The following is a 15,423-nucleotide window of genomic DNA, read 5'->3' as shown; positions in this document are numbered from 1 at the left end:
GGAAGATAAAGTTTGCCGGCGGACACAACTGTAAGAAATCGTGGGTGGGAAGCCAGTGGGGGATCACATCCCCGTTGCTGCACTCGAGACTGTTTGGTTGGGATGTTTGCGTGGAGAAGGGCGCACTCACAGTACAAACTGTAAGAATATGCACTATGTAAGTTTAATATCAACTGAGATATTTAAAATGCTGAAACTAAATTTTGATACAGGGCCCTTCACATTATCACCCCGTTTTAGCTTGAACCTTCACAAATTCAAAAAGTGTATTTGAACCCTGACACAGCGCTCCTCTCTCTCTTCCCCTGTCTGACCGATGTGTTTCAGCCATTTTCAGTCCTTTTCATTGCCGAGATGTACACTTCCGGCAACAGCTCAATTTTTCCAGCTGTTATTTAAATGTACATAATTCGGTGTCTCAGTGTTTCTGAAATTGCAGCAAAAGAAAAAGTAAACATTTGGAGATTTTAAAAACAAGGAATTGCGGAAACGTCTTGTTGAATTTAAACAAGAATTTTGACTCGTTCTGCAGCTGCACACACACACTTGTGATGTTCTTTCTACAATGGAAATGAAATATAGTTCAGAAAGTTCGTCCTAAAAACTTTGCAGAAGTTTCCACAAGTGTGTTGCACTTGTAGGTTGCTTTGCTTTCACCTTCTGTTCAGTTCATCCCGAAACAGCTCCACTGGATTTAATTCTGGAGACTGCGCTGGTCTTCCTGATGCCACTGTCTACTTCTTTTCTTTTAATGTTTTGGGTTTCAGGATGAACCCCTGACCCACTCCTCTGACTTCCTCTGTTACTTTTCTTTTTCTCAACATTATGATGGAAATATAGAGTACAACGTCCTGCAGTACAGGCACCATGTAGCACTACAAGTGGTTTTGGGGTGGAGGGTCCCGGGGTACGACATTGATTTTTTCACAGATTTTCACAGAATTACTGGATTTTCTGTGGAAAAAGGAAAATAACTTATATGTTGCAATAAACACTATCAAACAAAAACAGGATCAATAGCCTAGTGTAATAGACTGACGGTACATGTAATTCATCAACTCAAAGTTAACAATCCTGAAGTCTCGGCCGTACTATGTGCAGAGTGTTAAGAGAGGTCACTCTTACCCTTAGGACTGTGTAGTGTTTGTATGTCTGTTCTATGTTGCACTAAGGTCCATGAGGAACGACATTTCGTTTCCCAAGCATATGTGTGGAAATAACCTGAAAGTGAAGCATGACAAGTTAATGTCGTCTGGGAGGTGTTCACTGAGAAATAAAGTAGCCCCTGATTCATCACGTTAAACTGATGAGCACATCACCGAAGAGCATTTAGCTTCCAGAGCATAACTTTAAACCTATGGAGTGTCTTTAAGTCCCGCCTCACCTTTCCCTCATAGATGATGAGCAGTGAAGACGAGTAGAAGCGATAGGACGCCTGCCTCTCCAGCACTGCCTTCAGGCCGCGAAGCTTATTCAGGATTGGCTCAAAGAGGTCCTGCCTCAGGCCCTTTCCGTTGTGCATGTACTGGTAGAGGGCCTGGCGGAAGCCTTCGATCGACAGGCCGCGGCCGTAGTACTTGTTCCGGCAGAGGTAGTGGCCGGTGTTCAGCTGGTACACCTGCAGAGACATATGGGAAACCGCTCAAACGAATGAATGTCAACAGCGGTGCGACTGTTCACATTCGAGATTAGCTACTCACAGCTGTTCAAGACAAGGCGATTTCATTATGTAATACATTTAGCTTAAGGTGCACGTGCGATCAGATTTTCAAAATAACATCAGGCTATAGTTAAAAGATTCCAACAGATGTCATACTATGTCAACTTTTTTTTTTTTAAACTTATTTCCCTCTTATTGCTCACGCCTAATTATTATCATCATGATTTTTTTAGTGGTAGCAGTTTCACAGTTTAAGTAGTGCTTGCAATTACATATATAGTAGTAACAGAGGTAATAGTAGAGGTAGTAACACTTGCAGAAGTGGCAGTACTAGAGGTTGTATTGGCAGTGCCAGTAGTACTATAAGTAGTATGATGATAGTAAATGTTGGACGCATCAATACATCATCTGATTCTCCACCTCACCAGAGACACAACTAGAGAAAAAAATTAGAAAAGTAAAATCTATATTAATGGAATAAACACTATATTTCTATGGTTCTTTGCACATGCTACCATCTTCTCCTAAATGCGCATTAGGAATCCCAATATTTTTATTTTACTCTACCTGGTTTACCCCAGCAGAGAAAACTGAGATGTTAGTAAATTGATGGATGTTCTAAAGATAAATAAGCTTAATACTGTCTCCACATCCTCAGGCGATTATCTCTTCTTCTGGACTGTCATGGACTGATGCTCTGCTGTATTCAGTGGAAGAGTCATCGTTCTACCTGCATGCCACACACTCTGACTCCCAGCGTCGCTGAAGTGCTCTGTTCACATTTCTTCATCTGCCTGGCCGCCTTCTCCTCGGAGGCGTCGTCTCCGTGCTGCCTGGTGCCCATCTTCAGGTCCAGGATGCAGGGGTAGGAGAAGTGGTGAACCACGTTCTCCAACAACAGGAACTCTGGTTAAAACGCTGCAGTTAAGCAGAAAATTTCTGTCCGACAACCGAACCATCCCTGATTTTTATCTGTTATTTCTGTTATTTGTTGCACACATTGGATTATAATGTTCTATACTTGAATCGCATTTTTTTGTTTAAGCAAAAAGTGAACCAAGTTTGTGACAAACAATTTTAGAAACTAAATAGTGTAAATAGGCCATTTAGAAGATGCAGAACGGCTAAGGTTAACTGATTTGTTTGAGAGTGAAATAATTACAATTCTTTTCTTTGCCGTCTTTTCAATCAATGTTAAGCTATTGTCAATTATCAGTTTCATCATAACAAAGTAAGTGTCTGAAATTTATTTGTCAATGAGAGCTTGGTTTCTGTTAAAAAGAAAAAGTGTTTTGATTGATTGACTGATGGAATTAGTGCAGCGGAAATGTGCATCATACTGAATTTATGAAGACAACAGGTGAACACTTGGGAAGTTTTGTGTTTTCATTAACAAGAGCACATCAGAAAACAAGGAGGCCTCTTACTAAAATATAATCAAGTATAAAACAGTGGAAGTTAGACATGGAGGCTTGTCTGTGATATGAGCCTGTTTAAAGTAAAGCCTCTCTCTGCAGCTGAGGTAAATAAAAGCATCAGCCACTGTTTGAGAAAAGGAACATGGACAACAAAATACTTAATACTCTGTAATTTAAAGAAGAAAAGAAACACTATAGCAATGTTATACTAATATTTCTCCATATGTATGTCATTAATTATTATATTTCCAGGTAAGCATTCAAACACAGTCACCCCTCTTTCGCTTTAGTACTTGTCAGATTGCCCAATAATATAAATTCACTTAGACAGATTATAATAAATTATAGGCTCCTATTAGATTTTTTCTCCATTTCAACATCTAACTTTTTGTTTTTACCTTGTAACCTTTATTTTTTCCCCCCATTTTATTTCCCTCCCTTTGGGGCATTGTTACTGTGCTTTATGTCACATAAAGTGCCATTTGCTTTTTCTATTCTCTGATATTTTCTCTTTAGGATTAAAACTTTGTTTTACAAAGAACTGATGAAACCCAAATCCCAGAAAGCTCTAAAAAGGAAAATCCTGTCAGCCTCAAAAATGATCACTGGACGGTGATAATTTCAGTAATCTGGCGTGTGCCATTTGTCTGCACAGTTCTAATATGGAGAACCTTCCCTTAGAATCCCAGCTGACAGCAGCCCTCTCGAATCTGCTTTGACTAAAGACAGATGACTTTGTTGAGGACAGTGTGTGTTGCTTATTCACTTTCCTCAGCTGTGTTTTCCTGCCAGCTGCAGACTGCTCTCTTTGAAGCTGAAGATCAAAACACCACCTTTAACCTGATAACCTCAGACGCCGCCGGCCCTCCTCTTTATCCCCTACCTTCTTCCTCACTCATACAAATTCATAATGTACAGGTAACTAGAGATGTGGACACTACTTATAATAGTTACTCTGTAAAACATCAGTCCTTGTATATACATATTTCATAATTTCTACAGCTAAATTCATTCAGGTGTGGTGACACGCCAGTCACCTTTGCATAATATTGTCTTAATTATCGCTATTTACCAGGAAAGTTTAGTTTTACAAAAAAAAAAATATCACATAAGGTCCACTTGCTAGCTTTCTTTCCCCCTGAGCTTTAAACCCCGTCTTATCATCTCGTTCAGTTGTTGGAAAGAGCAAGTAAATGGAACTTGATATAGGATCGTTTTGGTCAAATGAAAAAAGGCTGTTGAGTATCAGTGGATGTGACTGGCTGAGGAAGGATACTGAAGAGTTTGCGGTCCTTGGACTCGGATCTCATGCGGCTGAGCTGCTGTTTGTGACAGCGGAGGCTCCAGGGGTTATGGCTGATCTTCTCTGAGGTCAAACCACTGTTCCAGTCCAACATCTGGAAGGGAACGTCTGAGTGGATCTTTGGGTCCAGCCTGGGACTCTTCAGCTCTGCAAGACTGCAGGGGGAGGAGAGAGGATAATTAATATTACAAAACAAAACTGATGCATCTATAATGGATTTAAAGGTTTGCATTATTCACATGGATTTGACCGCTGGACTGTCTGTGAAGTCTGAGTTTATTCGCCTCAATCAGCCATATACTGACTAAGCTGTAGCTAACTAGCAACTGTCCCACAGACTGTCTGTTTTTGTCTTCAGCTCAAAATCTGATGATCTCAGAGATCAGCAGAAAGTCCAGTTGTTTCTGTTATTTTCCACCAGTCTCCTTCCTTTTTTTCTATATTTGTAAGTTTATGCTGCAGAACCTCGGGTTAAGCATAAATTCTTTCGCATATTCAACTTGCACTGTCACGTCTTTCCCTTAATTTGTGCCAGCCTGAGCAGATTCGTATTTGTTGTCGTATTTGTGTTTTTTTTGCACCACATTTGATGGCAATCCACCCAATAGTTATTGAGACTCACTTAATACAGCAGCAAATACGAACCTCATGGTGGCGCTAGAGAAAAAGTCAAAGGATCATCAGTGTCAGCGAAATTCATCCTCTGAGCACCATCAATGTCCCTACAAAATTTCATGGAAATTGAAATAGTTGTTAAGATATTTCAGTCTGGACCAAAGCGGTGAACCATCTGACTAACGGACTGGCATTGCCATTCCTCTTTTTATTCCTATTTTTATCAACAATTAATGTGGATATATATATATTTTTTTTTAATAAGTCAATAAATATCCTTAAAAAGTTAGAAAATAGTGAAAAATGCTCAATCCAAGTCCAAGGAGACGTCTCCAACAGTCCAAAGCCCATGAGATATTCAGTTTACATTGACACAAAAACGGAAAAGAAGCAAATCAATTTTCTCCACTGTTTTACTGTCTGGAAATCTCTTCCTTTAATATGATCTCACTTATCAGAGGTGTCGGTGTCGTGCGGCTCCCTCCTGTCCGGGCGCTCCTCCTTGTGATCAGAGGAGGAGGAGGAGCGATGGAGGCTGCGGCGGGAGTGTTTCCTCCTCGGCTGCTCCCTCTCGGGGGGGTCCCGCTCCTCGTGCTCTGTGGTCCCTCCCTCCATGTTGCTCTCGCCGTAGGGGTAGGCCACCAGGTTGATGTAGCCGTCAGAGTCACCTTCGAAACAAACCAGCACCACACCTGACAGGACGGAGAAAACCAGAACGGACGGGATGTTTAAAATTAGCAGACATGTCTGCTGAACTGCCAGGAAGGACACAGAGAGAAATATAATCCATCTCCTAACATAGTTTGAAACATCTTACATAATGTAGCTGAAGCTTAGTAAAAAGCAGAGTTTACAGGAAGAATTAACCGCACTTTAAAGGTCTTCTCCTGTTCACTCAGTTCTTAGTAACTAAGAGACGAGTTGGGCTGAATGACACAATACGAGTGGAAACTCTATTAGCTCAAATGGTGAATTATCATCATCATCATCGGCGAAAAGTGCGTGTTTTGAGACATGTATTGCTGCTTGTTAATTGGTTGGAGCATCATGCTGCTGCCAGTGTTGCTGTTCTCTCTCTTTATGGGTCATCATTTTGAATCAGGTCTCTATTATTCTCAGGTCTGTCTGTTCCCAGATCCCTTTCAGATCAGGTCTATCTTTTAAAAAAAAAAAAAAAAAAAAATTGAATTCATGCAAGTTTGGTTCATGCAGGCCTTTTTATGGGTCGTTTTTGGGTCAGGTCCAAAGTTTCGGACCACTCTAGATCACCTCTTCCTAATGGAACTTCCTGCTAAGACAAGTCACAGACTGCAGCTCATTTAGAATTCAGCTGCATGTTTTTTAACCAGGACAATAAAACAATCTGAGGATGTCATTGCAGTCCCTTGAATCCTCCAATGGGTACCTGTTAACTCTGTGAATTTAGTTTAAGACCCTCCTGCTGGTGCATAAAGCTCTTAATGGTTCTACAATCAATATCAGACATTCTGTTCAGTTTATAAACCCGTCAGATCTGTCAGGTTCAATTCTTCTCCAAATCTGCTATGATAGCATTTATGCACTTAAACGTGGAACCACTGTTCAGTTAAAGGCGACACTGAGTACTTAATGTTGGGTTTTGCCGCCATTGTGGTCAAAAGTGACTATTACAGAATAATGTTAAAAAAATAGTGTCACAATAACACAAGTAGAGGAGAGTCACAAAGGCAGCAAACTGACTCAGTTGTACAGCAGTATCTACTAACATTAGTCAACATAATCTACCGGTCATACCAGACCAAGCAAGGCCATAGCAGCAGTGTCACTTTAAAGCTGCAGTAATCAATTTTGGAGCAACTTGTTGGTCAGTGCTTTCCTACAACCACCATCAAAACACCCAATGAAGGAAAATATTTTGGAAATTGTGACCATTGAGAGTTCAGAGACTAGAAGCACTGAAGCTGTACAATTCCCTAATTCTGCTGTCAGTTTGCTCACTGGTGGGAAATTAAGTCGGCATATCGAGTCCAAACAGACGTCAAATATTCCCCTGAGCAGCACAGACCACCCCCACACCAAAATCACAAGGAGAAACTTAATCTGATAATGACCAAGAGCTTCTGGATGAAACAACCTTGATGGATTCAGAAAGTCGTCGCTGGGCAGCTGTCCGTCTGCTGTTATTTAATCAGCAGGACAATGGCAGAATGGCAGAGATCCAGGGTTAAATATAGACTCTTTATGGACCGCTGTTGTCATGGCGCTGGGACCCACAACACCAGCAGGGTGAAATGGGAATACCAATATACTAGTAACTGTAGATCAATGTAATGGGAATATATCCAGAGCCCATGTAAAGTATGTCACTGTGTTAAAGGCGCTGAAAAGCAGGACGAAGGTGGGAAGTAGTTTTAAGTAGTAATGTACCAAAAAAAAAAAGAAAAGCAAAATAAATGTTTGTTTTGAAGTTCACATCAGATTTTGTTTTCATCAACTGATTAGTTTTTTCGTCTACAAAATGTCGAAGTATAGTAAAAAATGTCCATCATAATTTAAGAGTCAAAAGTAATGTCTTTAAGTTACAGTCTAGATATTGAATTTAGAATAATAAACAAGACTAAGTCTACAGTCATGCTAACTGCTCTGTGAGGCTGTACTTTGGCACAGCGATTCTTTGAGCTAAATGCTAATGTAGGCGTGCTAATGATGACAACAGACTTATGTCTGGCTGGTTTAATGTTTGTTTGGTGGGATATAGTTTTACGCAATCATAAATATAGACTCTTTATGGACTTATGAACGCCACAACTAATTCAACTTCCCAAAGAGAAAGATTTTTTTAAGTATTCAAATTCATAATATTAACAATTTGAATGAAGCTCTAATTTGATACTCTTTACTACCTCTGCCACGGAGGATATGTTGCCACCCCTGTCTGTTGGTTTGTTTGTTTATTTGTCAGCAGGATAAAGCAAAAAGTAATAAACCGAATTGAGCCAAACTTGGTTGGGGGATTGGTCATGGGCCAGGAAAGAACCTATTAAAATTTGGTGTGAATCTAGTGAAAGGGGCAGATCCAGGAATTTTTTTTAAAATCACTTTCCTTAACATTGCGAGATAGGGCATTTCGCGCCATCTTCATCAATATTTAGGCTTGGCAGAAGTGTGTGTTCTACTGAGTGCCATTGTAGTGATCTACATTTCTTCCATAATTAGCTTTATGCATAGTAGTATTTATTGTTTGTGGCCGGGTCCGCCATTCCTGCAGTGGATTCACTGTTGAGTGTTCATTCTCCTAGTGCCTATCAGAGCTGTATAAAGTTGCGTTTTCTGGAAACTGAAGATTTCCTACAGCTGCAGCGTCACATTAAAAAAGTGTTCAACTGGCACAAACACAAGGAGGCTTTAATTCTGAAGCAGTTACAGAAGACGCAACATATCCGTCAATGATGTTAGCGATGACAGAGATCGGTCATCCAACATGCGTCCACAACAACAGTAATTTCTGGCATTTTCTCATCAGCTGATCATTTTAAATTCAAGGGATTAACAGAACAAGGAGCAGCCTTTACTATTCCCCGTTCTTGTGTGTAAAACTTCTACTTCTGACAATGTAGCTCAGTGTTTCCTTTTGTATTTAACCACACTTGCTGTTACGAGTGTCCCCAAATCAACCCGGACTGAAATCTACACAAACCCCCCCAGAGCTTTTTTCACTTGTTCTGGATGACTGGAGTTCTGCTCTGGCTGAAGTCAGGCAGAGCTGTGCTGGGAATTTCATAACCTCACCAACACCCCACGCACTTATAAGGTGATGAGAGTCTAAGTTGCCCCGCCCTATCGGGTGCAACAACACCAACAGTGGAGGATGTCAAGCAAGCACAGTCTGAGCACAACCACACAGTCCTTACAAGAGGTCTAATCAAGCGTCGTCTGTGTGGGTGCGCTGGGTGTCTGCAGGGGATTTCCCGCGCACGTCTTGCTAGAGATTTCCCACTAGACTCCGCAATCTATTTATTTATTTATTCATTTTTGCAGCTGTGAGTAGCACCTCAATATCTATTGTGCAATGCAAAACAGAAAAATTACAATTTTTTTTTTTAGTCATTTTGTAGTTTTCTAGTATCACCCCACTGCAAATGCTCAAAACTTGCTTCTAATGCGTTTGCAGTGTCGAACTAGGACACAGCTCCTGTCTCATAGCACGTTCCTGCCAGACCTTGCTCACGGCACACATTTCAAATCAAAGAGAGATGAAACTAATGTATCATAATAATAACTACACTCCATTGCTGAGTGTTTCAGATCCTTTGTGTGTTGTTTGTTGGCTGACTGTCATGACTTACAGGCACAACAAACTGGAACAGAGCCATCATTAATGTTATTAGTGACACCTGCTTCATTCACCATCAAAGTGTCTCTTCACCTTCGTCATTATCTCCTCTCTTACGTCATTCGCAAAAATGGTAAATAGGTCACATGCATGTAGGAGGTGTGTGTGTGTGTGTGTGTGTGTGTGTGTGTGTGTGTGTGTGTGTGTGTTTGGGTCAGTTACTACAGCAAAAGCAGCAAGCAGAAACAGCAACAGAATGTGCCTGGTGATGAAGAGCAGAGCAGCTAAAGCACTTTGCTTCCATTAAACATCCACACTTCCTTCCCCTCTCTTCTGTCTGCCTCTCCTCAACCGCCAAACACAGAGAAGTCTTAATATTTAGAGCAGCGTTTGAATTACAGGGTAGCTGGAAGAGGACCTGAGGTTTTCTTGAAGATAAACCTGAGCTCCGCTGAAAGCAACAAAAGTTCAGGTCTGCAGATGAGGCAAAAAACTGACAATCAACCATCATATCACAACTAACTAACCAAAATGTGAACAGAGTTAGTAACAGATATCACACACTCCCACACACTGTTTCCCTCACAGTTGGTTTATTTCATGTTTAATACAACATTTCAGTCAAAACAATGCAGTCTGGCAGGAAGTGAAGGGTGGGCATGAGTCACGTCTAGTCAAAACATTTCCAGTCCACGACAATTAATAATATAACAAATAAAAATAAATACAAGTAAAAATCCAATGTCCCATAAGTGGGATAGTTTTAAACCCGTGCGTGTGGTCTTTATTTTCTGTTTAAAACATAATCAGACGGTAGTAATTTGCCAGGGTGCGTGTTTATATATTATGACGCTGGACTGCTTTCCTATTTTATTGTTTTGTGGGCCTGTTTTGTGTAAGTATTGTGTGGACCTGGTGTCAGATTAGATGGATTTGCCTACAGTGACCTCATCCGTAATGTTGTGTTGTGGCTGTGGTGAATTGGCCTCAACAAGACAGGTGTTGACACTGTCTTGAGAGTGGCTACAAGTTCAGGCCACAAGTAACTACAGTATATTTATTGACATAGAGACCACTAACCTCCTAGCTATGAGAGACTGCCAGCGCAGGATTTGCTTCAGAGTCAGTTGAAACGACTTAAACCTGCAATAAATATTTTTTTTTGGCTCCTTTGAAGCGGCAGAGCCAAGTTGTGAAGACAACATCGATGAATCATCACTACTTTTTAAGTTGAAATTGAAATGAACTTGTTAGCAAACAGTTTCTTGTTTACACATCCAGCAGTTATGGAGCAAGATTATTTTTATTCATTCTGAGTTTTGTTTCTGTCCACCCGATGATTGTAATTAAATGCTCCACCATGTTCAGCAGCTGGTCTCTAACTGTGTCTGTCTGTTGTTTGGTGCTGAGCAGGTTGTGTGCAGTGAGTTTTTAGAGCTTTTTCTAGCTGAAAACAGCTGCCTGCTGCAGCCAAAAACGATGCTATGAGAGCGGAGAGAGTGAATCAGAATAGTAAATTAACGGGACGGAGAACTAGACAATGAGCTGAAACTCACTGTAAAGTTCTGTAAAGCTGAGGGGAGCTGCAGATTGAGGTGATAATTCTCTGTAGGTTCATCACTATGAGTGAAACCCTTTGCACTGTCACAGTGTTTTCACATTGTCATTCGATACATTGTTATAATAAAATATTGATTAGAGCTGCTTCAACAAGTGTTGTGGTTCAGAGTGCATTAAAACCTGTCTGAAAGTGAGCGGAAAAGCCAAAATAGCTGAAAGTCATGTATAGAAGGCCGGCTTCTGGTATTTCAAGTGGTGGCAGCACCAGCGCAGACTTGACCAAACCAGCTTAAAAAAAAAAAGAGAAAAATAAGGACAAGCCTGAAGACAGACAATACCGACAAGCTCATCTGATGACAGGGCTGGGGGAGTAAAGCAGAGCAAGAGGGCTGATAAAGGGAGTTCACCAACGAATCCAGCTAGCATCCGTGGCTCCACTGATACTCAACAACAGTGAGTTGTGACTGACCTTTATACTCCGGAGTGAACTCCTTCATCTCTGGAGGCAGAGACTCGTAGAAGCGCTGCTCTCTGCTGATCAGAGGCTTACACACTGTGTGGTCATCGTAACGCATCATACTGGTGTGACCCCCCACCTATAAACACACACACACACAAACACACACGCGTGAAAACAGCTAAGAGAGAAAACAGGTAATAGAAGTAACATAAAACCTAAACAGTATTTGTAAACTTTTCCTGTGAAAACATATTTTATAGTATTACATCTGTGTCTTACTATACTGTCATTCATTATCTGATTATATACTAACAAAGTATAGTAGTTGTATCTGCTTACATTGCATTATAATGTGTTATAAACCTTTATTAAATGTTTATATTCTGCCTATAAATGCTAAATGAGGGGGATTAAAGTTAAGTGTTACCACGTTTGGTTATGTTTCAGTGGCATTTTCAAACAAAAGTTAAAGTATTGATATCATCAACATAGAGCTTTTTCATAACGGACAGCGTTCCTTCTCACCTGGTGTACAAAGGGCTCCAGTGGAACGCCTCCTCCTCGTGGTCGAAGTGAAGCCCCTCCCCCCTGCCCCGGCCCCTGTAGCTTGCTGTCCATGTTGTTGGTGTGAGGGAGGCACATGGCTCCTGGCGGACGCACTGCGCCTCCTCCTGCGGTGGAGAGGAGGTATTTAACAAGGAGGTGACAAAGAGAACTCTTCTGGACTTGAGTTGCACAGCTCTGCTCAGGCAGCAGCTTGTACCATGGCCGGGTATCATTTAAAATGTTTTGGTGCTAGTGCCAATACGCTATTCTAGTTTCTGTAATGATCTGATGAGTCAATTTCCTTTTGGGATAACGAAGTGTTTCGATGAATCAGTACCAAAATGATACTTTTTTAAAAATTCTGAATTGTTTTGATCGTTACTGACATTTTATGTAACAAGTTTTCAAATGTTCAATGGCATTTAAACTAGGGCCACAACTAACAGTTATCTCTCGATTTTTCTTTTTAATGAATTTGATAGTTTTTTCTATAAAATGTGGACAAGACCAAGGAGATGGCGGTCGACTTTAGGGGGAGAATAACCGCGACCAAACCCATTATCGTGAGGGGTGAGGAGGTAGGAGCTGTGGAGCGCTGGAAGTACTTGGGTGTCCACTTGTACAGCAGACTGGACTGGAGGACCAACACTGACGCAGTGCATGAGAAGGGGACGGGGATGAGCAGACTCTACTTTCTGACTGCGACTCATTCAGCTCCGCTGTCACAAAGAACGTTTCAGGAAATCATTCCTACCGTTCACCATGACTCTGTACAACAGCTCACCTCTGTGTGACACCACTGCACTACCATCTGTTCATACTGTCCAAATCATACTTTTACTGCAGTTATGATACACTGCCATTTTGCACAGTTCTTGCTGCACTCCAACCGTTCTTAAATTGCACACCGTTTCTGCTGTTTCTCATTTGTACATTGTATATTTTTTATTCAGTATCTGGCTCTGCAGGTCTGCAGTTCTGCAGTTGTGGTTTTAATCTCTAAGAAAAAAAAGCAAATCCTCACATCGGAGAAGCTGAAACCAGTTTGGTATCACTGCATGCCAATTAATTTTTTGGCAATCAATTAATCATTGCACCTCTAGTCTAGACACCGAGGCAGCTGCACAAGACTTTTTGCCCCAAAAAACACACACAGTCTAAAACTGCCAAATTTATGATTTATATTCGGAACCATGTGATCAAAACATAAGAAAACAAGATTACAAATCTGACCAGACATTTGATGTCAGCTGTTGGTACCCAGTCCGTCAGGTACGGTCCCTGACACTCAGTGCCATGGTTGTAGTTCAGTTATTGTTAAGAGGTGTTAAGGTCAAGACCAGCAGGTGTTCACTGCAGTTTGGACAAAGAGGAAATGTCCAACACACAAAATCAATGTAAGCAACATCATTACCCACATTACTCCTGTCCTCTGTTGCTTATTTAGCCTTTGTGCAGTAAGCTGGTGTGTTTTGCCATGAAGAGGTGACATTTAAGGTGTTTCGAGCAGGTGTTTACCTCTGAATCTGTTGTCTGTCTCGTGTGTTTTGATTGGGTGGCAGCGGGATGCAACTCTGCACCGACACCTACCGGCTAACTTGACTGTTCTAAACAACCTGTGCCATATGCTACAGGTTGCTGCTATCAACCGTTTTCATTTCATAACATTGTCGTAGCTATAGTATGGTTAGCAACATGACACAAATATATTCAGCAGGTTTAGCTAACTGTCTTCATTAACATTGTTTACTGGCACGGACCAGATGATCAGACTTTGAACCTGTGGCCATGTTGCTCCAAAACAGTTTTTGCTGATTGATCTGTTTGTCGAATACTGGTGAAGTGGTGCATAAGTCAGCAAACTCAGATAACAGTAAAATTAGCTCTTACGTGTTTTCCCCGGTGTGGTTTCTGTTGTTGCCATGGTCACACGGTGAGCCAAAGTTCAATCAATCATCACCATCATCTCAGACGGTGGTAATTCCTCGCTGCCTGAATGTACCTTGTTGATTTCTCACCTTTTCATCTAAATCTTACAACCATTACACATTGTGGTAGAAATCTTAGATACCTGGGTATGTTATAATTGTAAAGCCCTTTGAGGCAAATTTGTGATGTGTGACTTCAGGCTTTACACATTAAACTTACTTGACTTGGTCTGAAGAGTTTTGAATGTGGCCAATTGGCTTTTGAACTGGTCACATTTTTATTGATCTGACGTAATGGAATTTATCTAAAGTATTGTATTTTTTCGTTGGTTTTAATTACCAGTCAAAGGAAAATAATTCAGCATCTTCCTCCCTATTGCTCTAGTGGCTTCATGTTCACAACTCTTGGCCTGCTTGAAAAAACAGGAAGATAAAACATTTTCTGCTTTGGTCCTGACAGAGGAATAGGGTGTGAGCACTGGAAACTCCCTATTTAAAAGCAAATATAATTCTTTGATCTCCAGCTGACAAACTCTAAAGACTGTGATCTGTGGGATCACCACTGTAATACATCAGGGTGGTCCTGGTCTTACCCTGGGCATGGGCTCTGGTGTGCAGTGACGGGGAAGGGGGGGCACAGGGCACCACGGGCTGCTGGGAGCGCACGCCGGCCCCGGGGGGAGGCGGCGCCAGACCGAAAAACCACCTCGCAAAGCCTCCAATCAGAGTGCTCCAATCCACCGTCGGCAGCACAGAGACCCAGTCAGGGCAGGGGGTGGGGGGGCAGAGTTGAGGGGTGGGCAGGAGCAGCAGGGTGTCAGTTAGGCACGGTCACCGCTTCCTGCAGAGAGAGGAAATACCAAATTGTTTAATGTGTGTTTTAAAATGCGTTAACTTATTTTTTGGCCACTTACAAGTAAATGTGCTGTCAAACCAAAACTATGAGCTGAAAGAGACTGAAAGTTTCCGAAGAGGTGAGAGGCAACTGCAGAATCGGGTCATAATTCATCCAAAAAAAAGGACTCATTTCACTTTACATATAGTCATTTGATCCATTGTTAAAATAAAACTACTGATTAGTGTAGTTTTAACCTGAACAGCTGATAAAAAAAATTATTATTATTATTTTTTTAATCAGTCGACAATGTAGTTTGTGTTGGGATTGTAGCCTGTGAGTAACAACTGCTGAGAAGACAAATTTTGGGGAAAAACATCACAGACACATTATGTTATATTATGTAATCCTTCAGCACTGAACAACATTCTCATTGACAACAGTTTTTCATGAAACTGATTCTGAACCAGGCGGCTTCCTGTCACCTTATTAAAAAAACCACACACGCAGTTTTCTGGGCTCGTCGCCAAAACAGTTGACATCAAATGTTTCTCCACGTCAGCATCCACCAGACTGTCACACACACACACACACACACACACACACACACACACACACACACACACACACACACACACACACACAGCATACATAAATACAGACACACATATTTTGATTCTCTATAGAGCTCAATGAGCAGGGCAAGCAGCAGCAAGAGTTCCACCTGGACCCCTTGTTCATGACTGACTGTTGCCTTCTAATGATGTGGACGATTCACAAGCGAAG

General features: G+C 41.4%; 1 protein-coding gene across 3 annotated transcripts in view; it reads right to left on the bottom strand.

Moving 5' to 3' along the window:
- Nucleotides 1–15,423, bottom strand: part of ip6k1 (inositol hexakisphosphate kinase 1) — a 36,213-nt gene that overhangs the window by 6,348 nt on the left and 14,442 nt on the right. Inside the window, exons 2-8 of one of the 3 annotated variants that reach the window (XM_040159155.1) lie at nt 14,396–14,643; nt 11,854–11,999; nt 11,338–11,464; nt 5,448–5,688; nt 4,355–4,536; nt 2,391–2,566; nt 1,385–1,618 (exon numbers count right to left, since the gene is read on the bottom strand). In XM_040159155.1, the coding sequence (XP_040015089.1) occupies nt 1,385–1,618; nt 2,391–2,566; nt 4,355–4,536; nt 5,448–5,688; nt 11,338–11,464; nt 11,854–11,970 (1,077 nt within the window). In that variant the 5' untranslated portion in view covers nt 11,971–11,999; nt 14,396–14,643. Of the gene's footprint in view, nt 1–1,384; nt 1,619–2,390; nt 2,567–4,354; nt 4,537–5,447; nt 5,689–11,337; nt 11,465–11,853; nt 12,000–13,107; nt 14,022–14,395; nt 14,644–15,423 lie in introns of those variants that run through there. The other 2 variants (XM_040159154.1, XM_040159156.1) reach the window with 2 other exon arrangements.

This window comes from Xiphias gladius, chromosome 21, assembly GCF_016859285.1.
Source record: "Xiphias gladius isolate SHS-SW01 ecotype Sanya breed wild chromosome 21, ASM1685928v1, whole genome shotgun sequence".
In the NCBI taxonomy this organism is placed as follows: domain Eukaryota; kingdom Metazoa; phylum Chordata; class Actinopteri; order Istiophoriformes; family Xiphiidae; genus Xiphias; species Xiphias gladius.
The sequence above is the reverse complement of the archived record's forward strand: the minus strand, read 5'-3'. Positions and strand labels throughout refer to the sequence as shown.